Below are 26,525 nucleotides of genomic sequence, written 5' to 3'. Positions count from 1 at the left end.
AAAGGGTCAGAGGGGTTCTAAAGGGTCAGAGGGGTGGCAGAAAGAGATCAGTGTTTGTTTCTTCTTCTTTGCTACCAGACCTATACTGTGAGGCACCTTTATATCCTGTATAGAACCTTGGGCAGTAGAAAGTCCCATATGAACCTTCCCCTGAGCAGTGGCCCCCAGCTGTGCTTGGCCCCTTGAGTGATCTGATTTACATGATAATGAAAATCGTCCAAGCTACTTCCATCTCTAGCTCAAGATTTTAAAGTATTTTCAAATTCCAGCTCACAGGAAGCCATTGAAGAGAATTCTCAGAATCTCAAGTAGGTTAGTTGGACTTCACAGAGCCAAGCCTTGTCCATGACTCATCACTAATCATGTAAAAGTAGGGCTTTGTTCTTGCTTGGGTGGCACATATCCTAAAATTAGAACAATATGGGGAAAGTTAGCATGGCTTCTGCATAAGGAGGCAGCACAAATCTTTGAAGCATTCCATATTTTGTGCAGTCACTGGAAGGTCATTTGACTATTTGCTGACTAGCTCTAAGGAAACAGTGTGAATTAAAGCGAAATAGGTGCCACCAAAATATTGAAATTGTGATTTGCGCTGCAAAAATAGTCATGTAAGATGGTCTATGAGATGACTTAGAGCTGAATAACATGTTTGGTGCAAAATATATTGTTAGTATGTATGTCAAAAATTACAGAATGTCAACTTGCAACTTCTTCATGGAAACTAAAAAAAATAAAAGTAGACTTTTGGTCTCCCACGTCAGCTGGAATTGAACATCAATATAAAGCATTATCCTAACAAACATCTGCTGGCTGAGAGTTTGAGTCTGTAGAGAAGGATCATTGGTCCAAGCCAGGTCTTAACATCCATTGGTTTTTCTGCCCTTGGTGTGATTGATCAACTCCGTAATAGTGGACAATCACATTATCTACTTTTATGGGATATTTGTAAATAAATTTAGTTACAAACTATGACATAGTTGAGATGCCCTGAATTATAAGCCACAAAGAGTAGGACAACTAAGAGGCAAAATTAGGACTTAATAACATTTTCTGAAAACTACAACATTTGCATATTGGAACCTATGAACAAAATACGCATTGGGTTTTATTTGGGATTCCAAGATAATTTTAGTCATAAAGTTTAGGAACAGATTATTCCATTGCTTTACTATTTCTCTCAGCATTTAAAAAATGTTATCTTGTTAAATTTTTATAACAACCTAGGGAAATAAGGCAGCAAAGTCCTCACTTGTTGAAGAAGACATTGAGCCTAAGAGAAGCAAGTCGTCCAAGAACAAATAGCTGTTCATTATGGAGCTAGGACTTATGCAGAGTTGGGACACTTTCTATTGTGTCAGGTTAATGCAACTTAATTTACTGGGTCACATGCCCTCGATTTATGAGTATTTCACCCTACATTTTTTTCTTCCTTAACTAGAAGCTTAAAGAGAAGTTTGCAGAATGTACTCATAAGTGGACGGGATAATACTGTTAAGTTCTGATATTCTGATATTGTTTGAAATACTCTTAAGAATTTTACATTTGGTAAGTATTTTTTATATCAGTATTAAAATAGTAATTTGGTTTATTACAATTTTATACATAGAATTTGCCAGTTACTTTCTGACTACAAAGAAAAACAGATGCTGAAAGTCTTTTCTGAAAACAGCAACCCAGGTAAGACTTATGACAGTGAATTACTTTAGGTCAGTTGTCCCCAACCTTTTTGGCACCAGGGACCGGTTTTGTGGAGGACAATCTTTCCATGGGCTGGGGAAAGGTGGGGATGGTTTCAGGATTATTCAATCATGTTACATTTATTGAGCTACTTTATATTATTATTACATTGTAATATATAATGAAATAATTATACAGCTTACCATAATGTGGAATCCGTGGAAGCTCTGAGCTTATTTTTCTGCAACTAGATGGTCTCATCTGGGGGCAAAGTGAGACAATTGCAAATAATCAGGCATTAGATTCTCATACGAAGCACACAACCTAGATCCTTCGGATGGGCAGTTCACAACAGGGTTCATGCTCCAATGAGTATCTAATGTTATCACTGATCTGACTGGAGGCAGACTTCAGGCGGTAATATGAGCCATGGGGTGTGGCTGTAAGTACAGGTGAAGCTTCCCTGGCTTGTCTGCTGCTCACCTCCTCCTGTGTGGTGTGGTTCATAATAGTCCATGGACTGGTACAAGTCTGTGGCCTGGGAGTTGAGGACCGCTGCTCTGCATGGTCCTACCATAGATAAAAAAGTAAAAGTAAGGAATTTTTGATCACAAAAGAACACTGAAGCACAAGTCATGTTACATATGCTTGTCCCAATAAGGTCTCATTATTACTGACTTCATTTCTCCTCATTCGAAGTTGGAAAGAGATATATTTACTTTGTTGGAACAAGATGTGTTCTTCTACCTGCTGGTTAATTGTCATGATAACAGTAATTTTGTTAGAACAAGATGCTCTGCTACCATTTGCCAAAAGATGGTCATAATAAATATACAAATTGCCCAGCTCTAGGCTCAGCAGATTATCATAAAAATAGAAAAATGTTTCACACTAACAAAAATGCTAGTATGCTACCTGGTTGTGGACACCTAATACATTGTATAGTCCAAACTGTATGAGGACACCTTTAATTTAGCCATCTATTTATCAAAGAGCTTCTGTAAGTTAGGTTTTATAAGTTGCAGGAGACAAAGATGGAATAGATATAGTTTTAATCTTTAAGGTGCTCATAATAGAACTGTCTCTATTTCATTTCTGTGCTTTTTCAACAGAATTTACAAAGAAAACATTTCTATTTATATTTTCACTTGTCCACTTAACAAATAACTATCAAATGTCTTTTAGATACTAGCCATTTTTTCTAATGCTACAGAGCACAAACAATTAAAAATAAAGACAGGAGCTTGTTATTATCATTGTCATTTTCATTATTTTACTACTTTATTCAGTGCTTACTGTGTGCTAGATGCCCACTGGAAGCTTATAATTATGATTTATTATATATTGATTATGTGCCAGACATATGTAATGAGGAATGAAAATTTTTGGAAAAAGTAGGTATGATTTAAGATAAGCATGCAAAGAGAGAAGAATTTTTCTAGGTAAAGAAGCAGAAGAATAATGTTTGGCAGAAGGAACACGCAACGAGGTTGTGTGTTTGCCCCTGTTTGGCAGGAAGAGCAGCAAGTGCAAAAGACAAGATGCTTGAATGAACTTTGCAGGGTTTCTGAGCAATTCACTTTTGCTAGTACCAAAAGTGTGAGATACCAGAGGTTGGGAATGAGGTGAATACTTAGCTAAGGCAAGTTTATGATAGACTTTTTAATACTATAGAAATGAGTAGGTCTTATCCTGTGGGCCATGGGAAGTTTACCAGGTAGAATGCTTCGGACTGCAAATACTAGATGAGCAGTGGCTAAAACAGGAACCAGAGTTGTTTTTTTGTTGAGTGATATCCTAGGATCCCACCTGTCCCTCTTTCAGCTGTGCTGTTGGCAGTGTTTTATTCACGTAACTGGGAGAAAACTTTGAAGCATGCAAGAGGCTTCCTGTAACATTTCATTGGCTGGGTCACGGTACCTGCTCATTCCCAAACCAGGCACTGGGAAGGCAAATACATGATTAGCTTAGAATAAACATTTCTCTTTCTGAGGCTGAGGAGGGGGATTGGGATAATAAATATCCCAATAGACTTGTGTTTCTTCTGCAAGAAAGAATAAGGAATGGCTATTGGTAGGGAGCCAACATTGTGTGCTGCAGGGGCTCATTGGAGAAATTTGAGCAGGGGAGTCACAAGATTAAATTTGGGTATTAAGGCATTCTGGTTATGGTGTAAAATGGGTTAGCAAGTTTTTTCTGTAAAGGAGCAGGTGGGAAATATTTTAGACTATGTGGTCTCTGTCGTGTCTACTTAACCCTGCTGTTGTCTGCTGCTGTAGTGTGAAAGCCACCATGAGTATATGTGAGCAAACAGGCATGACTGAGCTCCTACAAAACTTTATTTACAAAGCCGTAAGGCAGATTGGATTTGGTCTGTAACCTGTAGTTTGCTGGGATTGTTGGAAGGTTCTTTACCATGTAAAGAAACCAGGAGACAAAGGAAGCTTTTGCAGTAGTCAGCTATAGTTTCCTTGTCAGACATCCTTGGAGTAGCATCAATGTATTACAAGGTTTTCACCCGTCCATAGTGAAATACATAAAGTTAAGAATCTCTATTACTCATTTTAATATGTTGGCCTTTGTTTTTTTTTTTGGTGTTATGCCTTTTTCATTTGTTTTGCTTAATTTTTTTTTCATGTAAGAAATAACATTAATAGTTGGCAGTTTTCTTTTAAATAAAACCCATTTTGTAAGTGTTTATGTTCCCAGTGGCAATGGGAATACAAAACGGAGGCAGAAGAGAGGTATCGTCAATATGATTTAGTGATAATTGAATGAGAAAGGCTTGGGGGACAGAGAGAAATGTCAGATAATTTACAGGTTTCCGGGTTGTACACTAGTATTTAACCTGGACGTGAGGAAGGAGTAGGAAATTTTCTGGTGAATACAGAAGGGCAAAGAGCAGCAGGTCAGCAGGAATGACTAATGTTTTTCTATGCATGTTTAATGGAATATTCATGTAGGATATTTTGAGTAGGTAATTGGATAATCAGCATTTATAACTTGCATCCTACTAATTTGACTCTCAGTAATAAGACTTGTCAAAGATCCAAGAATCTGAAAGTGGATGATAAATGTCCATGTGTATCAGCATCCTTGACCGAAAGTCAGCATCCACAGAACACAGAATTGGGACAGATGAACTTAATAGATAAAGATGAATATCGGAGTTGTTCCTCTTAGGGAATGATACTCTCCATGACCTGTGTGAGTCACAGCTGCCAGAAAAGAAAGAGCAAGGAGCGTATTAAGGCAGCACAGCAAATTCAGTCCTAGAGTGCCCTGCTTGGCTTCATGTCATAGTTCTGACTTCTACAAAATCATTTTCTGCAAAATGTGCTTTGTGTTTTTCCCTCTTGCAGCCTGTAGCCAAACAGAATCCCTTTATCAGGGCATTTTTGTGTTCTTCCTTTAAACAAAGCAATATATAAATAACAAAATGAAGAAAGAGAGTGTTTTTTGTATAGGCTAGTGTTTAACATAAACTTGAGAGTGAGTACCAGGATTATAGTTAGAATTTACGGAGTGGGTAGGAAGACTAGATAGAAATCTAAAGATAGCTGACTCAAACACAATGTGGTTTCTTTGCTTTATTGTCACAGCTGTGACTTCACAACTATTAGTTAAATTCATATGCACTATAACTTTAGAAAGCACCTGCCCAAACCAAGTATTAAGTGATTTATTATAATTTCTCTGACTTATTATAGAACTGACTTTCCATGTGTTCATGAGAATTGAGAATTTGCTACATAGTATCACCTTAGCTTTGTCCACATGAGCTGTCACCTTGTCTTAATGAATAATAGTTCACTAAGAATATTGGTTTTGGCATTTAAAGTGACCTATATCTAAATGCAGATAGGACCAGGGACCACTCTTGAACATTAACGTCCAAGCATCTTAAAATTACACATAAGGCTTTCATTATCTGACTTCTTCCCCACTCTCCATCTTTAGCCCTTTTCCCTGTGTGCCCTTTCTCTGGCATTACTGAGCTGCTGGTAATGCCCTACTCACTCATCCTTCTATTGTAGGCAAATACTTTCACTCTTTCAGGCCTCGCTCCCGCTCTTGCTGCTGCGTGGCATGCTGTCACCCTTTCCTGCCTTCTACCCCTTTTAATCTGGCTAGCCTCAATATTTAAGTCTCTGCTTGGGCAGGTGTTCTAGAAAAGCCGTCCCTGGCATGCTTTATTTTCATTCTTTTTAAACGCTAATGCCTAGCATGTATTTAGCAGGACTCAATAAGAAATTTCTGAGTAAAATGTGAGTAAGATTATGTGCAAGACTGTCCTCTGCAGTTTTGGAGCAGAGGGGACAGACATGTGGAGGAATAATGTACAGTTCAGGTGGTAAAGGTGCAGTAGAAAAATCAGTGAAGTACTAAGGCAGCCTCAAGTAAGGAGGTACCTGTTTATCTGGGGAAAGACATGCAGAATCAAGGAAGACTTCTCATAGCATTGTTTTAAAAGATGAAAATAAGGCTGGGTGTGATGGCTCACACCTGTAATCCCAGCATTTTGGGAGGCTGGAGCAGGCAGATCACAAGGTCAAAATATCAGGACCATCCTGGCCAATGGTGAAACCCCATCTCCACTAAAAACACGAAAATTAGCTGGGCATAATGGTACATGCCTGTAATCCCAGCTTCTTGGGAGACTGAGACAGGAGAATCCTTTGAACCAGGGAGTTGGAGGTTGCAGTGAGCTGAGATTGCACCACTGCACTCCAGCCTGGTGACAGCAAGACCCTGGCTCAAAAACAAAAAAAAAGAAAAATGAAAATAAATATGTCAGAATAGTGGAGGGAAACATGTTTAGATATTAGGAAGACATTGTACACTAATAAAGGTGTTAGTAGTAATTTTGGAAATCATTTATAAGGTACTATTGTTGCAGAAAACAGGAGGCAGGAGAGACCCAGTGGATGAAACAGGAGGATTTCACTTAGGTGCGCACCAGCTCAGTGGATTTGCAGCCAAAAGCTGAGCCCTGAACAAAGACAAGGCTTGGCTTATGTAGGCAAGCTTACAGAAGCAGAACAAAGGCAGTTAATCATCTAGTGACAGTTTTGCAACCTCAGCATAGCTTGTGACCTTGCAGCTGCAATGAAGGAAAACAGGAACTTGCAAATAATATGCATTTGTAAAAATAGCTATGAGTAAATGCTGAGGGGAAGGGGAGATGGTAAAGGAATTTCTTTTCTTAACCTTGCTCTGGGATGTCTGGAGCCCACACCTGTGGGTTCTGGCTTCTCAGGCAGGGTCACCACGACCTTTCCTGGGCCCTGCTTTTTACTATCCTTAGAGTCAGAGTAGCTAAGTGCAGGAAAACTTGTTTCTCTTTAAAACTGAATTTCCTTTTCTTTACATTTACTGCTTCACTATTAGGAAGTAGAGAACAACATACTGTGTTACCTTATATGCTTCTATTGTATTTTAAAGTTGTGTTTCTGGTGGTTTTGTTCATTTATGTTGGGTGGATGAATTTGTGAGTGAATGACATCAGGTGTCTCCCCAAGTGGTTTGTTGAAGTTTTGGAGAATTATTTCTTAAGTAACTATTTCACGAAAAACTAAACACTCAATTTATGAAATAAAATGTTGTCTTAAATCTATTTTTATAAAGGCAATAGTTTTTAACTGTTCTAAGTGGTTCATTTTAACTGAATATATGGATTTCTCAACAGAACAAGACTTAAAGCTGACATCAGAGGAAGAGTCACAAAGGCTTAAATTAAAGGCAGTGAAAATAGCCAGCCAGAGGCATGGAAAATTTTAAATTTAAATTTTTGATTTAATGTTGTTTTCTTTGCTTTAATAATATTAGATAGTCCAAATGAAATTACCTTTCAGACTAGGTTTTGAGAATCAATAGATTCTTTTTTTAAAGAATTTTTTAATAGATTCTTAAAATTTATTTTAATAAATTCAGCAATCTCATTAACAGAAGAATGAATAGATGCTAATTTAACATTTGATATTTAACTTAAAAAACATAACCACTATAAAATTTAAAATATTCTTATTTTACAATATTCTTATTTAAAATATTTTCATCTGCCTTTTTGATTAGATTATAACTAATCTTTCCTTTTGGAATAGAGGCAAAAACAATTACAGAACTTTATTCTTTTATTTTTACAACACCCTAACATGATGAAGAAGGTAACATTAATTATTGGATTATATTATTAAGCAATAGAATTATGAACAATGTAACTCTGATGGTCCCTGAGCTGGATTCATGGTTAAGGAGTAATCATAGCCAGTGATTGAAAATCTGCAGTTTTATATTGTCAGTCACTGATACCAAGGTTAAAGATATATTCTGCCTTGTAGCCTCTCATTGACCTCAGCATTTCTGTTCAGGGAGGGAACCAGGTCATAAAAGCAACCCAACTGCCATTACAAGAATCATATCTTGCAGAATGGGACCTTTGGTGTTAGTGCACAAACACAATAACATTCTAACTTATTTCAGTTGCAGAAAATCAGTACATATTATTAAAAATTTTTTATCTGCTGTAATTAGTACACATTAGAATATATTAGAACTGGACTTAAGCAGATAGTATAGATACATAACACTATCATATTATAGTATATAATTTCAATTAAAATTTAAGAATTTGCATCTCCTTCTGTTTGGTGTTGATTTCTGCTCCTAATAGTTTAAAGGGTGCCTACAATCCAGTTAGGAATCTTTTGAAAAAGCACTTCAGTGCACTGTAGGAGCTCACTAGTTAGGGTTTCATGAGGTAAACTCTTTTCAAGTGAGGAAGACTTTGGAACACTACAAATGATCTGCTGATTCATATTTGGTAGATTTAACACATAACAAATTAAGTTTAGTCCGAACAAATAGTGACCAAGTTAAGTTTGCTGGTTCATGCTTTTTTTCTCCCTTTGTCTAAGGTGAATTATTTTTCACATGTTAGTCAGAAGCCAGTGATGTGGCAGTAGCTAAACATAGATTAAAAAGTTAATTCTTAATTTTAATTATTATTTATTTATTTTAATATTTAAATTTTAATTTTAATTATTTTCTAATTTTTCATGTCCATACTTGATTACTTAAGAATAAAATTTTTTTAAAACATGCATTCCAAAAGAGGAGACATCACAGAAATACAACAAGCAAATTAACCTTCTGTTTTTGCATCTGCAGAAAATGTCTCAAGAACCAGAAATAAATAAGGATGGTGATAGAGAGGTATACCTTCATATTCAAATGTTTGTGTTGAATTAGATTTTTACATTATGTTGTTTAACAAAGCGTAGTAAGTGTAGGCATACATGATCCTATCATGTAAGTAGCATAAATAATCAGTGAAAAAGTCTCAGAAAGAATTCTGTACATTGAGTTTTCAAGAGATACAAACCCTAGAGATATACTTTGATTATTAGGGAACAATTCTGAATGGTGCCATAAAATGCTAGGTAATGCCACTTTAGGAGCTTTGGACCAATCATTTGATCTTTCTTGGTTTTAGTCTGATTATCAATAGATTATGTGGCTAAAGAAGATAGTTTCTTATTCTGTGTATCTTCCAGCTAGAAAATTGTATGGCTATTGAATGTGAAATTTGGGGAGCATCTCATTTTCTGGAATTCCACATTTGCACCTCAGCAGTTTCACTCTGCTCCTTGTGTTGTGGCAAACTTTGGTTCCCATGTTTCAGTGAGCACCATCATGTTTTTGATATCCCAGGAACCAAATGAAAAAAGAATGCTCAAAGGCAGTGGGGGAGAAGAATATCTTAGTGCAGAAAAGGGCAAACTTCCTTTCTATTCCTGAAGCCCCACAGTGTCTCATCCTCTAAAATGACTGTTTAATGTAAAATCTAGGTGGTAAAGACAGAAGAAGACACATTTTGCGTCTTTTTCTTTTTATTTGTGTGTTCCCACGAGTCAAATGGGGTAAATACATATATAAGATTCTGAAGAGTGATTGAGAATAAAAGCACAAAATGAAGGAGGTCCCTTTTTGAATTTTGGAAAGTTCTGTTTTATCTACTCAAACAGAAATCAAGCAAACTTTACAAAAATTTCAATGATATACTAATGATAGGATAATTACATCTTAGAATTATATGATAATAGTTCTGTATATATGATCAAATTTAAGAGTGAAATATTTTTAATGACTAAAATAATGACAAACTGAGTCAATTGATAAAATCAATTAAAAAGGTTCTTTTTATTCAATAAAGTGATAACCGTCCTTAATATCAAACTTCCACTCAAGGTTGAAGAAGAAATGAAGAAGCACAGAAGTGTAATCCTGTGGGATTCCCAGAAAACCTGACTAACGGTGCCACTGCTGGCAATGGTGATGATGGATTAATTCCTCAAAGGAAGAGCAGAACACCTGAAAATCAGCAATTTCCTGACACTGAAAGTGAAGAGTATCACAGGTAAGCCTATGGCAACATTGAACAGGAGATAACTATGTGCTGTCAAACTAACCCTAATTTCGGCTAATATTCATGATGAACAAATTTTATAGTTTTACTAGGATATTCAGCCTTGCCTGTTAATCAGAAAAATGAAAATCAGCAAACAATGAGTTACCATTTTTTCCAGTCATTAATTTATTTGAAAAATAACCAGTATTGGCAAATGTGAGGGAAAAGGCATTTTCTTTTCTTTTTAGTGAACTTTTCTTTTAGCTTCAAGGGTACATGTGCAGATTTGTTATATAGGTAAACTGTATCATGGAGATTTGGACTACAGATTATTTCATCAGCCAAATAATAAGCAAAACACCTGAAAGGTAGTTTTTTGGTCGTCCCCCTCCTGCTATGCTCCACCTTCAAGTAGACCCTGGTGTCTGTTATTCTCCTCTTTGTGTCCATGGGTTCTCATTGTTTAGTTCCCACTAATGAGTAAGAATATGTGGCATTTGATTTTCTGTTCCTGCATTAACTTGCTTAGTTTAATGGCCTCCAGCTCCATCTGTGTTGTTGGAAGGGAAATGGTTTCCTTGTAAAAGACATTTCATACACTGTTGGTAAATACATTTGAACATTAATTCAGTAGCATATTCACAAACACATGTATAACATTACAGATATGTAATATATGTAAAGGATATTTGTATAAGATTTGTTACATACATACTTATGTATAAGGACATTTATTACAGCATTATTATATCAAAAAGATGGATCCTTATCAATAAGAAATTACCCTTATTAAAACTAAATCCTTAACAATAGGAAATAGCTCAATTTTCATACCCAGAAATTAATGTAGTATGCAGCCATTTTTTACAAGTGAGGTTAGATCTAGAGTATACTGATTATTTTCACAATTAAAATGTATTTAAAATGTTAGTGATAACACATCTTAAGATAATTTTGTTAGAATTGTTATAATATTTGCTGTGTTGCAAATGGAAGCTACATGCTACATTGACACTGTACCTTGTTAGCAACAAGATTGCTAGTTATTAAATTTTTGTTGTCAGTGCCTGAGTGCTGAAATATTGGACCCTCAGTCGAATATTGCCAAGGCATTGTACATGGGGATCTATATTTAATATAAACATTTCAGTATATTGGGTAAAACTTTCATTAAAATGCATCAAAGGATCTTTCATCTGCTAAACCAGGAGTTAGCCAGCTTTTTCTGCAAAGAGCCAGTTAGTAAATATTTTAGGCTTTGTGGACTATATATATTTATTATTTTGAGACAGAGTCTCTGTTTCCCAGGCTGGAGTGCAGTTGTGTGATCATGGCTCACTGCAGCCTCGACTTTCTGGGCTCTAGTGATCCTTCCACCTCAGCCTCTCTACTAGCTGGGACCACAGGTGTGCAACATCACACCCAGCTAATTGACACTATGGACTGTAAAGTGAATAAGCATGGCTGTGTTCCAAGATACTTGACTTACAAAAACAGGCTGTGGGCTGGATTTGGCCCACAGGTGCTTATTTGCTGACCCTTGTGCTAAAAGGAAGGGTCAAATAAGAGTCAAATAATGCATTGACTCTTATTTGTAAAAGTGCTCTGCATGCGTGACATTATCCTTCCTTTGAGAAAAGGATATATTTCAGTATTCACCTTACCATATCTTTCCACAGTGACTTCATATAATTTTAAAAACTTCATTTATAAAATAAGATTATTTTCTGCATTTCTCCCACTTTATTCCTGTTAATAGAACTCAGTATTTTACTGTGATCAATTACTTTGTATATTTGATGAGTGTCAACTGTCCTAGAATTGGCTGATTTTTATCAAGCAAGAAATACTCTCCTTGAAACTTTTAGTATTTCTTGGTCTTTATGTATAAGCATGAACAAAATGATAATCAGCTTATGGAATCTAGAAATGTTCAAGGCAACTTTTATTCTATAGTTTTAAGAATTTAACACCTCGGTCTGGCATTTGTAATGCCACATGTGTATAATTTTTATAACCTTTAAAATATATAATTGTTATATAAAATTTGAAAACTACACCTGTTATATAAAGTTTGAAACTATTTGTCTATTACTTTTCCATGACTGTGGAAGAAAATTACAGCATTCTCAGTCATGACTCCTAAGTATGATGTCCTTAAAAGAACTGTCTACACTCACGAACTCAAATTTTCTTTTCATTCACTCTTGATCTCACACCAGAGTCTTCAGTTTCAGCAGTCCTCCAACGTTGTTTTTCCTCAAGATTATCACTAATTTTTTTCTGTCATAAATCTAGGCATTTTTCTTACACCTCATTTTATTTAATCTGTCAGCAATATTTGAGCCAATGGAGGGCATCTCCTCTCTAATGGCGTCTTCACTTGGCTTTCAGGACCTCACTCTCTCAGGCTTTTCCTCCTGCATTTCTAGTCCATTCATCATGGTCTGTTTTGCTTGCTCCTCCTCATCTTTCTCCTTTTGGACATTGTTGTTTCTCATGGCTCAGTCCTCAATCTTCTTTCTCATGACTTTTTTTTTTTTTTTTTTAAAGATGAAGTCTGGCTTTGTCCCCCAGGCTGGAGTTCAGTGGCACGACCTTGGCTCATTGCACCCTCTGCCTCCTGGGTTCCAGCACTTCTCCTGCCTCCTGAGTAGCTGGGATTACAGGTGTGCGACACCATGCCTGGCTAATTTTTGTATTTTTAGTAGTGACAGGGTTTCCCCATGTTGGCCAGGTTGGTCTCAAACTCCTGATGTCAGGTGATCTGCCCGCCTTGGCCTCACGAAGTGTTGGGATTACAGGCGTGAGCCACCGTGCCTGGCCCCTTGTGACTTTTTCTACTGTGTATATGCTAGTGATTTCCAAATGCATGTCTCCAACTCAGATCTGGCTCCTTAATTCCGGATCTCTATATCAGCCTGGCTGCTTGACAGGCCTAGCCTATCAGACGTAGCTACCTAATAAATAGGTATTTGATTAGCTGTTGGGTATCACACACTTGTCAGACCCAAAATTGGGCTACTGATGACCTTCCTGAAATCTACACCTCATGTAGTCTTTCCTACTTTGGTTAATGGCAAACTTTTCCAATTGCTCTGCCAAAAACCTCGGTATCATTCTAGACTCATCTTTCTCTCTCTCTTCACACTTCACATCTAATCTCTCAGTAAATCTCATCAGGTCTACCTGAAGAATATGTCCAGAAGCCAGTCATATCTTGTACATCTGAACCACCATCATCTGCAGTCTAGATGAGTGTCATAGACTGGGAATTGATAGTCCTCGTTTTTAAAAACTTCCTCTTTCATCAATTCTTAACTCAGTGGATGTATTTAAAACATAAGTCAAATTGTGTCATTCCCCTGCCCCAGCCCTTCTGATTGCCTCCCATTTCACTCTGAGTATGTGTCAGAGTTCCTCCTAATAACTAAAAGGCCGTCAACCATCTGGCATGTTCTCTCTCCTGCTTAAACTTCTGTTTCTTATCTCTTTTGCTCTGTTTCAGCCACACTGAACTTCTTGCTATTCCTTACCTATCCCTAGTGCTTAATGACTCCAGGCACACCTCTGCACTTAGCAGTTCCCTGTGTCTGGAATGCTTTTTCCTCAGATATTCTTCTAGCTTACTGTTTCCATTACTTCAGTTCTTTACTTAAAATCCCTTTTCTAAGAAGAAGAAAAAGGGTAAAAAGAAACACATTTAGGAATAACCACTTTCTGAGGAAGAACCATGTACCAGCGCAATTCCTAGTCCAGAGAAAAATGAAGAAAAAGAAAAAGAAAAAGAGATAATGAGGACTAACAGAAAGGAATTACGATTGTATCACCAGGATGCATCAGGTTTAAGATTCAATTGAGAGCATACCAGGGATGCTCTCTAACGTAATTGAGGGAAGGTTCAATGAAACAGTGATTTATCATCTCTAACTTCAAACCTATTGTGTCTTGACATCAACTCTGTTAACATCATCAGTTTTTAGAGTCTTTGATGTACAAATAAAAGTTTCTTTGTATTAGAAAAATCCTCTTTCTCAGCAGGGACTTTTCTGGCCATCCCAGCTTACCCACCACCCTTCCCATCAAACACATAAACATTTCATTTTCCTGCTTTAGTTTTTTCTCCTCTAATGTACTGTATATTTTGCCTTATCTGTCTGTTGTTATTGTGTGTTTATCTCACTCTCATGAATAGGGTTTTTATTGTGCATTACCATATCCTGACTTCCTAGAAAAAGGCATAGCCTATCAGACATAGCTACCTAATAAATAAGTATTAAATGAATGAATGGAGTTTATCCTGGGTATATTGTTTGATTGATTCTCACTTAAAAAATATTTGAGAAGGTTCATTTTAACAATTTTGCCTGGTAATTATATGTATTTTTAAAATTCTTTTGGCTTTTTATAATAAGCTACATTCTTTATATTAATATTTTTTCACTTAGGGAGAAAAGCCCAATATTGTGGTTATTCACTATTCTTTTATTGGTAATCATGATAATTGCAATTATGGTAAAATGAGTCAGAGGAATTTTGCAAACTTTACTGGTATTTTATTTATTTAGAGATAGAGTCTCGCTCTGTCACCCAGGCTGCAGTGCAGTGGCGTGACCTCGGCTCACTGCAACCTCTGCCTCCTGGGTTCAAGCGATCCTCCTGCCTCAGGCACCTGAGGAGATGGGATTACAGGTGCGTGCCATGACGCCCGGCTAATTTTCATATTTTTAGTAGAGATGGGATTTCACCCTGTTTGTCAGGCTGGTCTCGAACTCCTGACCTCAGGCAATCCACCGCCTTGTCCTCACAAAGTGCTGGGTGGATTACAGGCGTAAGCCACCACATCCGGCCACTAGTATTTTATTTTTTTTAGGGTGGTAAATGTAATGGACTCACAAATTCTTTCCAAGGGATTATGGACCTTCAGTATTTGACATAAAAAGACAGAGTTGGAATTTTTTGCTTCCTTTAGTAAGACTATACTGGTCAGGCACTGTCTATTCTGTTGGAGCAGCTGTGGCTGCTTGGCTGTCTTTCAGAAGCAAGCTGCTCACATTGATATTGGTTGGTGAGCAAGACCAGTGGTCATTGATCGATTGACTAGATTTTGAACTGGCTCTGGGTGGCTTCTTGTTACCATGGCTACAGGTCAATTCTTTCCTAAGTTTGAGTCAACTTCAACCAGAAGTTTTCTGTTCAAAATTTGCCTTCCATTAACTATGTTCAAAATGAAACTTTTTAATATTTCAGAATTATGGATTTAAAGTTTTGGTTATGATGACTTGGTTAATAATAGCTCTCATGAAGTTTTTTTTTTTATACATCGTCTTAACAAGAAGAGTTCTTTGTATAATTTATTTCTTAAAAATAATTGTTTTGTTTTTGTTTTTTGGTATTTTTGGAAGCTTTTGCTCAAGTCCTAACATAATCTCCAGTAGGAGATTTTAGTCTATCAGTTCAGGTATGTATATGATAGTCATATTCTGTCTTTTTAAACTCCTTTTCATGTTCACTTTTTTCCCTGTACAGTAATAATGATATTGTTATACATTTTTATCTCATTAAAAAATAGTTACAATATTCTGCTGGCAAATCTAGCTTTTTATATATTTTGACTGAATAGGTTAAAAGTGAATAAAATTTACCAGATCATTTTACTTACAAACAAAATCATAACTAATAAAAATTACTATTTTGAATTATAAATAATGACATTTAGATATTTTAAAAATAAGAATGCCCCCCCCCAATAGTTTGGCTTTGTGTTTCTATGCAAATCTCATGTCAAATTGTAATTCCCAGGTGTTGAGGAAAGACCAGCTGGGAGGTGATTGGATCATGGGGTCGGTTTCCTCCATGCTGTTCTTGTGATAGTGAGTGAGTTCTCACAAGAGCTGATGGTTTCATAAGGGGCTCTTTCCCCTTCCATTCTCTCTCTCCTGCCGCCTTATGAAGAAGGTGCCTGGTTCCCCTTCACCTTCTACCATGGTGGTTAAGTTTCCTGAGGCCTCTCCAGCCGTGCATAACTGTGAATCAATTCATCCTCTTTCCTTTATGAATTACCCAGTCTCAGGTGTGCATGTGTATGAATTACCCAGTCTCCGGTATGTACATATGTATATGTGTGCGTGTATATACACACATGCATATATGTGATACATATATGTGATGTGAGATAATATATATATGTATATATCTCCATTTTCTTTATTCCACTCATCAGTTGATGGACACTGGTTGATTCCATATCTTTGCATATTGTGAATTGTGCTGCAGTAAACATATGTGTGCAGGTGTCTTTTTGAGAGTACGATTTCTTTTATTTTGGATAGATATCCAGAAATGAGCATGCTGGGTAAAATGGTAAGATCTACTTTTAGTTCTTTGAGGACTCTCCATACTGTTTTCCATAGATTTGTATGAATTTGTATTCCCACCAGCAGTGTATCACTGTTCTCTTTTCACCACATCCACACCAACATCTGTTGTGTTTTGATTTCTAATAGTGGCCATTCTGGCTGCAGCAAGGTGATATCTCACTGTTGTTTTATTGTGCATTTCCCTGATGATTAGAGAGATTTAGCATGTTTTTATATGCTTGTTTACCATTTGTACATCTTCTCTTGAGAAATGACTATTCATGTAATGTGGCCACTTTCTAATGGAATTATTTGTGTTTTTCCTGTTGATTTGTTTGAGTTTCTTGTAGGTTATAGATATTAGTACTTTGTTAGATTCATAATTTTCAATTTTTTTTCCCATTGTATAGGTTGTTGGTTTACTCCGATGATTATTTCTTTTGCTGTGCTGAGGCTTTTTATTTTAATTAGGTCGTATTTATTTATTTTCATTTTTGTTGCATTTGTTTTTAGGGTCTTCATCATAAATTCTTTGCCTAGGCCAATGTTTTCAGGTCTTAGGTTTAGGCCTTTAATCCATCTTGAATTAATTTTTGATATGGTGAGAGATAGAGATCTGGTTTCATTCTTCAACATGTGGCTATCTTTTTTTCCCAGCACTATATACTGAATAACCTGTACTTTCTCCAGTGTATGTTTTTGTATCCTTGCTCAGAGATCATTTGGTTGTAGTGGCTTTATTTCTGAGTTGTCTATTCTGTTCCATTGATCTATGTAGCTATTTTTATACCAGTACCACACTGTTTTTGTTACTGTGGCCGTAGAGTATAATTTGAAGTCAGGTAATGTGATGCCAACATATTTGTTCCTTTTGCTTGGTATATCTGTTGCTATTCAGGCTCTTTTGTGGTCTTACATGAATGTCAGCATTTAAAATAATTCTGTGAAGAATGACATTGGTACTTTGGAAGGAATTGTATCGAATGTGTAGACTGCTTTAGGCACTGTGGTCATTTTCACTATATCAGTTCTTTCAGTCCATGAACATAGGATGTATTTTCACTTGTTTGTGTCATCTGTTATTTTCTTTAGTGGTGTTTTCCAGTTATCTTTATATAGATCACTCACCTTTTTCATTAAGTATTTTCCTAGGTATTTCACACTTTTTTGCAGCCACTGTAAAAGGGATTGGATTGTTGATATGAACTCTCAGCTTGGTTGTAGTTGGTGTATAGTGGTGCTACTGATTGGTATTCATTTATTTTGTAACCTCTGAGACTTTACTGAATTCATTTATCAAATCTAGGAGTGTTTTGTAGGAGTCTTTAGGGTTTTCTAGGTATAAGATCATATCATTGGTGAAGAGATAGTTTGACTTCCTCTTTTCCAATTTGGATGCCCTTTATTTCTCTTGCCCAATTGCTCTGCCTAGGACTTCCCAGTTTTATTCTTAATATGCATGAAATAAGAGTAAAATGGAAAGTGCTTAACGATTAGTTTATTTCACATCTCTCTCTCATACACAGATAAAATTAATTCAAAATCCTATGTTAAAAACATAATATTAGACCCTGTCTTGTTCTAAAAGGAATTTCTAAGTTGTTTATAAAATACATAGGAATCAAGAATATAAGTGGAAAGTGTTTCCAAAAAATAAACATAAAAAGTATGAGTTACAAGCCACAGACCAGTACCAGTCCCTGGCCTGTTAGGACCTGGGCCACACAGCAGGAGGTTAGAGGCAGGTGAGCAAGCAAAGCTTCATCTGTTTCCAGCCACTCTCTGACGCTCGCATTACTGCCCAAGCTCCTCCTCCTGTCAGATCAGCGGTGGCATTAGATCGTCCTAAGAGTGTGACCTGAACTCTATTGTAAGTTGCTCATGCAGGGGATATAGGTTGTTCACTCCTTATGTGAATCAAATGCCTTTATGATCTGTCACCATCTCCCGTCACCCCCAGATGGGACCATCTAGTCACAGGAAAGCAAGTTCAGGGCTCCCACTGATTCTACATTTTGGTGAGTTATATAATTATTTCATTATATATTAATAATAATAGAAATAAAGTGCACAATGAATGTAGTGTACTTGAATCATCCTGGAACCATCCCAAACCTCAGGTTCCTGGAAAAATTGTCTTCCACAAAACCAGTCCCTGGTGCCAGCATGGTTGGGGATACCCGGTTAACAGATGTGAGAGCCCTTTGCCTTGTCTTGGAATAATGTGCAGATATAAATTGTGTGAATGACATCTGATGACACCATCTTGCCCTGTAGATCATTTTAGGGACACCTCCAGTATTTCATGAAAATTAAAATTTCTTCTAGTGACGAACAAAATGATATTCAGAAGCAACTTTCTGAAGAACAGAACACTGGAATATTACAAGATGAGATTCTGATTCATGAAGAAAAGCAGAAGTGGCTGAAAAGAAAATGAGTTCTGAGATATTTAGTTATTTTCAAATGTTTTTACATGAGTATATATTTTTAAAAAACTATGTATTTTGGAAATGTAAAGGATTTTTAAGTCATATATATGTGTGTATATATTCTATATATCCTTTGTCATATATCTATATATGTACATATAGGATAAAGCCATGTTCTTAATTCAACTCCATTTGCCTGCAACAGTCGAGTAGTGACCTTCACAATAGCCTCAATCCAAAGGAGAAGCATTTGATATTTTTCAGAAGAATTGCTGATTTTTCCATATCAAAAATAAGTTTTGCTACTAAAAACAAATTTTCTAGTTTTTGGACATTAGTTTTTTAAAAAAATGTTAATAGAGAAGTCAATTATTGTTTTCACTGATAGGAAAGTACGAAATGTATAGCTGGGTCAGAGGCCACATTGTGGATGTCATCATCCTTACTTTTGTGGAGAAGAACACTTTGCTCCAAGCAGTTTCTCATTTCAATGTAAAGAGGTTTGAAAACAATGACATGCCATGATACACAATTAGTGATAATTTATTGATAAGTATTTTGTTCCTAGAGAAATAGTTCCATATATTTCCCCTATTTCATAGTTACTACTCTTTCAAACATTATAAAGAGGAAATAAAAGTTATCACAATGGCAAATAATCTCATGATTTCTAAGAAAATCTCTATCAGTTGTATCTTACTTACCATTCATATTTTGAAACAAAAGGCTTCTTTTGTATTTATATATTTACCACAGAAGTAACTGTGGTTTTGTGGAGGATCACTATAGGTAGCATCAGCAGACCTGGGGAAAATCCTGCATCTTGTATATATTTTTTGACCTCTCCTTTTAAGAATCACCATCTTAAATGAGTTCAGTATTGTATGTAGAAGTGCAATGCTTAGATACAGATGTGTACAGTGTAGAAGGGTACAGTGCTTAGATTTAGGTTATAAATAAATATAATTCTTATAACTGAGTATAAAAATATTAGAAATGTAGAATATCGGTAAAATGTTCTTCAGTAAAAGAAACTTGAAGAACTTTGAGAAATTGCTTCTGTCCAAATATATGCATAGCGAAGGCTCTTAGGTTGGTGTGGTTGATAGGTTAGATATCAGAATATAAACCTAATCTTAAAAATATAGTCAAATGTATTAATCTTATATTTTATGCCTCTGGGTTTTTTTGTAATTCAGAGAAAGGCTTTTTTAATTCTGAGATTCTTAAAAATCCTCTGGTGATTTATTTTTCATAGTCTTTAAATAAAGATTTAAACTTTTAGGAATTCAGGAGCAGATTCCAAAAGTTTAAATCTTTATTTAAAGACTATGAAAAATAAGTCACTAGAGGAATTTACACTCTATTAGGTTTGAAGTTTTGTCCAGTTTTTTCCAGTTAAATATCCACTATGGGGATTCTTTCATTATACAAATACAGATGTTATTTTTTAATTTCAGAAGAAATCATGATATATCAATCTATTGAGTGCTAACTAAAAGTTCCCTTTGTTTACTTAGCTTTCTCTTAGTTATAAGAAAGAAAAAGACCTCTTGCATGAAAATAGTACGTTGCAGGAAGAAATTGCCACGCTAAGACTGGAACTAGACATAATGAAACATCAGAGCCAGCTAAGAGAAAAGAAATATTTGGAGGAAATTGAAAGTGTGAAAAAAAAGAATGATAGTCTTTTAAAAATCTCTACAATTGAATGAGCTCACCATGGATGATGACACCGCCGTACTCGTCATTGACAATGGCTCTGGCATGTGCAAGGCTGGCATTGCGGGCGACGATGCCCCCCGGGCTGTCTTCCTTTCCATCGTGGGGCACCCCAAGCACCAGGGCATGATGGGGGGCATGCATCAGAAGGAGTCCTATGTGGGCAATGAGGCCCAGAGCAAGAGAGGCATCCTGACCCTGAAGTACTCCGTGGAGCACGGCATCATCACCAACTGGGACGACATGGAGAAGATACACCTTCTACAATGAGCTGCGTGTGGCTCCCGAGGAGCACCCCATCCTGCTGACCGAGGCACCCTGAACCCCAAGGCCAACCACGAGAAGATGACCCAGATCATGTCTGAGACCTTCAACACCCCAGCCATGTACATGGCCATACAGGCCGTGCTGTCCCTGTACACCTCTGGCCGTACTACTGGCATCGTGATGGACTCTGGTGATGGGGCCACCCACACTGTGCCCATCTATGAGGGGAATGCCCTCCCCCACGCCACCCTGCACCTAGACCTGGCTGGCCGGGAACTGACTGACTACCTCATGAAGATCCTCACCGAGCGTGGCTATAGGTTCACCATCACGGCCGAGTGGGAGATCGTGCGTGACATCAAAGAGAAGCTGTGCTATGTTGCCCTGAACTTCGAGCAGGAGATGGCCATGGCGGCCTCCAGCTCCTCCCTACAGAAGAGCTACGAGCTGCCCGATGGCCAGGTCATCACCATAGGCAACAAGCGGTTCCGCTGCCCCGAGGTGCTCTTCCAGCCTTGCTTCCTGGGCATGGAATCCTGTGGCATCCACGAAACTACCTTCAACTCTATCATGAAGTCTGATGTGGACATCCGCAAAGACCTGTACACCAACACAGTGCTGTCTGGTGGCACCACCATGTACCCTGGCATCACCCACAGGATGCAGAAGGAGATAGCTGCCCTGGCAACTAGCACGATGAAGATGAAGATCGTTGCTCCTCCCAAGCGCAAGTACTCCGTGTGGGTCGGTGGCTCCATCCTGGCCTCGCTGTCCACCTTTCAACAGATGTGGATCAGCAAGCAGGAGTATGATGAGTCAGGCCCCTCCATTGTCCACCGCAAATGCTTCTAGGTGGACTCTGACTTAGTTGCGTTACACCCTTTCTTGACAAAACCAAACTTCTCAGAAAACAACATGAGATTGGCATGGCTTTAATTGTTTTCTTATTTCATTTTTTGTTTTGTTTTTTATTGGCTTGACTCAGGATTTAAAAACTGGAATGGTAAAGGCAAGAGCAGTTGGTTGGAGTGAGCTTCCCCCAAAGTTCTACAATGTGGCCGAGGATTTTGATTGCACATTGTTCTTCTTTTCAATAGTCATTCCAAATATTGTGAGATGTATTGTTTCAGGAAGCCCCTTACCCTTCTAAAAGCCACCCCACTTCTCTCTAAGGAGAATGGCCCAGTCCTTTCCCGAGTTCACACAGGGGAGGTGATAGCATTGCTTTCATGCAAATTACGTAATGCAAAATTTTTTGAATCTTTGCCTTAATACTTTTTAATTTTGTTTTATTTTGAATGATCAGCCTTCGTGGCCCCCCTTTTTTGTACCCCAACTTGGGGTGTATGAAGGCTTTTGGTCTCCCTGAGAGTGGCTGGAGGCAGCCAGGGCTTACCTGTATTCTGACTTAAGGAGAGTTGGATAAAAGTGCACACCTTAAAAAAAATTCAATGAGGAAGCATTAACAAAAACAGTATTTCAGTACAGTGGACAGCTTAGCATGTTGACAACTGAGAATAAAATGCTCATTTCCGAACTGGACAATGTAAGACACAACAACGAAACACTGGAAATGGAAATTCAATTACGTCATTGTAGACTGGCTACTGCTCTACATGATTGTGACCAAAGTCAGAGAGCTGAAAGAGACTTCTTTCCAGAGAACAAGACATGAGCAGATTCATTTACAGAAGACAATGAATTCTCATTTATCTAACCTAAAAGATTACGGATTCTTTCTCAACAAGTCTAATGTAGACAGTAAAATCAACAGGCCAAAAGTTAAGCTCCATGAAACAAGATAAAACTCTGAGAGAAAAGATGGGGCAGGCCGCCATCTTTCCCGTTCAGGCAACTTAGTCATTCCAGCCTGCAGGCTTTGGAGAGTACAAACCGACCAGGGAAAGAAGAGATCCCACAGCACAGCATAGCTGATTTACCAAATCATGGCCAGACTGCTTCTGTAAGCAGGCCCTTGATCCTGTTCCATCTCACTGGACAGGACCTCCCAACTGGGGCCTCCAGCCATCCCCACCAGCATTCCTTGGCCAATGGAAATGTGAAATGTTCCTGGGACAGAGCTCCCGGAGAGAGGGGCAGGCCACCACCTTTGCTGTTTGGGTGACTAGCCATTCTGGCCTGCAGGCTTTGGAGAGCCCAAGCTGACAAGCAGTAGAAGAGGTACCTCAGCACAGCACAGCCACGCTATGAAAACATGGCCAGACTCTTGTTTAAGTCAGTCCCTGACCACATTTCTAGTCAGCGGGTGAAGTCTTTCAACCAGGGTCTCTGGCTACCTTGACTGCTGTTCTCTGGCCGACAGAGGTCTCAGGCCTCCCTGAGTCAGAGCTCCCAGGGGGAGGACCTTATGGTCATCTTTGCTGTTTGGGCGACCCAGCCATTTCAGCCTTAGGGCTTCAGAGTGTCTGAGGCGGCCAGGGGCTGACATGAACCCCCAGCACAGCACAGCTGCTCTATAAAAACGTGGCCAGACTTTTTCTTTAAGCAAGTCCCTGTTCTTGTTCCTCCTGACTAGGTAAGACTTCTCAACTTGCCTCCCGCCACATCTTATAGGTTTGTTCAGATTGGCAACAGGTTCATACCTCAGTGGTACAGAGCTGCCAGAGGAAGGGGCAGGCTATCATCTTCCCTGGAAAATACGAGGCAATTAGGGACTTGAGGGGACCCCCAGCATACTACAACAGCCCTTCAGAAAAGTGGTCGGACTCTGTACTTGATGGGCAGGTACTCCTGGGCTGGGTCTCTAGCCAGCCCACCACTGGAGCTATCAAGCCAGTAGCAACTCGGCAGTTCTTTGGACAGAGCTTCCAGGAGCAAATGAAATCCTTTCTGCCACTGCCTTTGCAGTGAACTGCCCTTGCTACCCTAGAAGATATATCAAGGGAGCAAAGACCCTAAGTGCCATATCAACACCTTCAATAAGCTGCAGTTGACCCAAAGAACAAGCCAATTCATCTCACATGGGTACCACACACCCTCCACTACTCATCACCAGATAGGGAACCCTGGCTTGGGCCCACAGCACAGACCCTCCATCCTGGGCTGATTATACTAAGTGATTGCTAACTCACATGTCTCTGGGATGAAGCACCCAGGAGATAAGCAAAGTGGTGGCACAGCAAGTCAGGTGATGTGGAGCCCAGAAGGCAGGGACAGCTATCTCTCTAGGGTCCACTTGCCCTTGTGAGGCACTGTATCCCAGCACTTTAGGAATGCTGAGGTCAGACCAGCCACATCTCATGTGCAAGATTGCCCAGCAGACATCAGGTCCAAGAGTTCCCCTTTTAAAAAAGGGGACTTGCTTAAAAAAGAAGTCTAGCCACGTTTGTGTAGAGCAGCTGTGCTGTGCTGGGGGATCACTTTTGAGAGAGTTCTCCTCTGAAACCTGATCTCTAGAGGCTGGGCAGTCTTGCACTTGAGATGGGGCTGGTCTGATCTCAGCACTCCTTAGTCCGCTTGCCTATCCCAGGGCCCCAGCCTGGCCACACCTGCTTACAGGGCACTCTCGGATGCCCACACCATAGTTTCTGTGCTAGTGGACCGTACCATATCAGTGGAGAGCTGCAGCAAGGTGGCCCCTACAGCCACACACCAGCCTGCACATTACCTCTCCATACTGCAGCCCTTTATATGGAAACTTCCTACATCACTTTGCTGTGTGTGTTTATACAGGTGGATTTTGCTTTACTTGTCCTGACAGCACACAGAAGTGCAGCACACACCCAACCCACATCAACTGCCATTAAAGAAAAGAAATTTCAGCCCAGAATTTCATGTCCAGCAAAATTAGGCATCATAAGTGAAGGAGAAATAAGATCCTTTTCAGACAAGCAAATGCTGAGGGAATTCAGTATCACCAGATCTACCTTACAAGAGCTCCTGAAGGAAGCACTAAATATGGAAAGAAAAGACCATCACCAGCCACTACAAAAACACACTGAAGTACACAGTCCAGTGATGCTAAAAACCAACCACATACATAAGTCTGCAAAATAACCAGCTGACAGCATGACGACAGGATCATATCCACACATACCATTACTAACCTTAAATGTAAATGGGCTAAATGCTCCCATTGAAAGACACAGGGGGCAAGCTGGATAAAGAACCAAGACCCACTGGAGTATGCCGTCTTCAAGCAACCCATCTCACATGCAGTGCCATACGTAGGCTCAAAATAAAGAAATGGAGAAAAATATTTCAAGCAAATGGAAAACAGAAAAAAGCAGGTGTTGCACTCCTAGTTTCTGACAAAACAGACTATACCAATAAAGATAAAAAAAGAGAAGGACATTACAAAGGTGGTCCTGACCTTTGATAAATCTCATTATTTCTTGATACCAACCTGGGATGTTTTAATTGACCAAACCAGTAGGATAGTTTGCTGAGGTTGTGGAGCTTCTCCCCTGCAGAGAGTCCCTGATCTCCCGAAATTTGGTTGAGATCTAAGGTTGATTTGGCTGTACAACTCCTTTTCAGAAGTTTTACTCATTTCCAACAAGGAAGGCAAGTTTTCCTGCTTCCATGATGATGGAGAGCAGGCACCTCCTTTCCTGAGTTTCAGCTTGCTTCTGACAGGGAAGGTGAGTGTAAGTTTTTTCCAGCTTCTAAGATGGCAGACAACAATCACCAGCCTGAGCCTTATTTCCAGGTAAGTAGCTGAATTAGAGTTTTGTCTTAAAATTTTTCCTTAATGCTTAAAATTTAAGATTACCCACCAGCTGCTTTTAATTTCTCCTTACCATTAGAACACTCAGTAATCATATGAATTGTGCATTTGTTTTGTTTTGCTTAACTCTTTTTGTTTGTTTATGTTTGGGGCTTTATTGTTGTTGTTTCACTTTTCTCCCATCTCTTCCTGACTTGGTCAAATCCAAAGGAATGTTCCAAATTGTGGGGAGCAAGGCATCTGAAATGGCTAAAACTCCTGTGGCTGCAAAAAAAACAAAAAACAAAAAACAAAAAAAAAACCCCAACAACAACAACAAAAAACCCCAAAAAACAAATAAACAAAAAATCCAGTTGGAAATTTTTTAAAACTTTTTTTTTTATATAAGTGGTCTCATCTACATAACAAGGCCATCTTTTGCTAGCAAAGGCCAAACTGAAGGAGTAATGGTGGCGACCCAATGTGAAGATTCTGCCCTGTTCACTACAGAAACCTGAGTTTGGTTCCTAAGTCTAGTTCTTTCTGTTTGATATTTGTGTTACTTTTAAAATATCAGCAGTTTGTTCCAGCTATGATGTGGTAGTAAGAGACTCAAAACGATTTTCTTTACAAGTTCTATGATTAAAAGCTTAATTAAAAGAAAATTTCTTTTTTTAAAATTATACTTTAAGTTCTGGGGTACATGTGCAGAACACGCAGGTTTGTTACATAGGTATACACATGCCATGGTGGCTTGCTGCACCCATCAACCCATGATCCACATTAGGTATTTGTCCTAATGCCATCCCTCTCCTAGCTCCCCACCCTGACAGGCCCCGGTGTGTGATGTTCCCCTTCCTGTGTCCATGTGTTCTCATTGTTCAACTCCCACTTACGAGTGAGAACATGAGGTGTTTCATTTTCTGTTCTTGTGTTAGTTTGCTGAGAATGATGGTTTCCAGCTTCATCCATGTCCCTGCAAAGGACAT

General features: G+C 38.5%; 1 protein-coding gene and 1 non-coding gene across 2 annotated transcripts in view; both read left to right on the top strand.

Moving 5' to 3' along the window:
* LOC129031764 (POTE ankyrin domain family member B3-like) overlaps positions 1-26,201 on the top strand; it is a 37,209-nt gene extending 11,008 nt beyond the window's left edge. Inside the window, 7 exon segments of the mRNA XM_063647259.1 lie at positions 1,607-1,677; positions 9,979-10,096; positions 16,420-16,450; positions 20,399-20,572; positions 20,574-20,854; positions 20,856-20,911; positions 20,914-26,201. Of these exon segments, the coding sequence (XP_063503329.1) occupies positions 1,607-1,677; positions 9,979-10,096; positions 16,420-16,450; positions 20,399-20,572; positions 20,574-20,854; positions 20,856-20,911; positions 20,914-21,719 (1,537 nt within the window). The 3' untranslated portion in view covers positions 21,720-26,201.
* On the top strand, positions 381-487 carry LOC129032221 (U6 spliceosomal RNA). Its single transcript, XR_008501243.1, has one exon. It is a non-coding gene; the product is annotated as a U6 spliceosomal RNA (small nuclear RNA).
* Positions 26,202-26,525: the final 324 nt, after the last annotated feature.

This window comes from Pongo pygmaeus, chromosome 11 (genome assembly GCF_028885625.2).
Source record: "Pongo pygmaeus isolate AG05252 chromosome 11, NHGRI_mPonPyg2-v2.0_pri, whole genome shotgun sequence".
Classification (NCBI taxonomy): Eukaryota; Metazoa; Chordata; class Mammalia; order Primates; family Hominidae; genus Pongo; species Pongo pygmaeus.
Note: the sequence above shows the minus strand (reverse complement) of the source record. Positions and strands in the feature narration are given on the sequence as shown.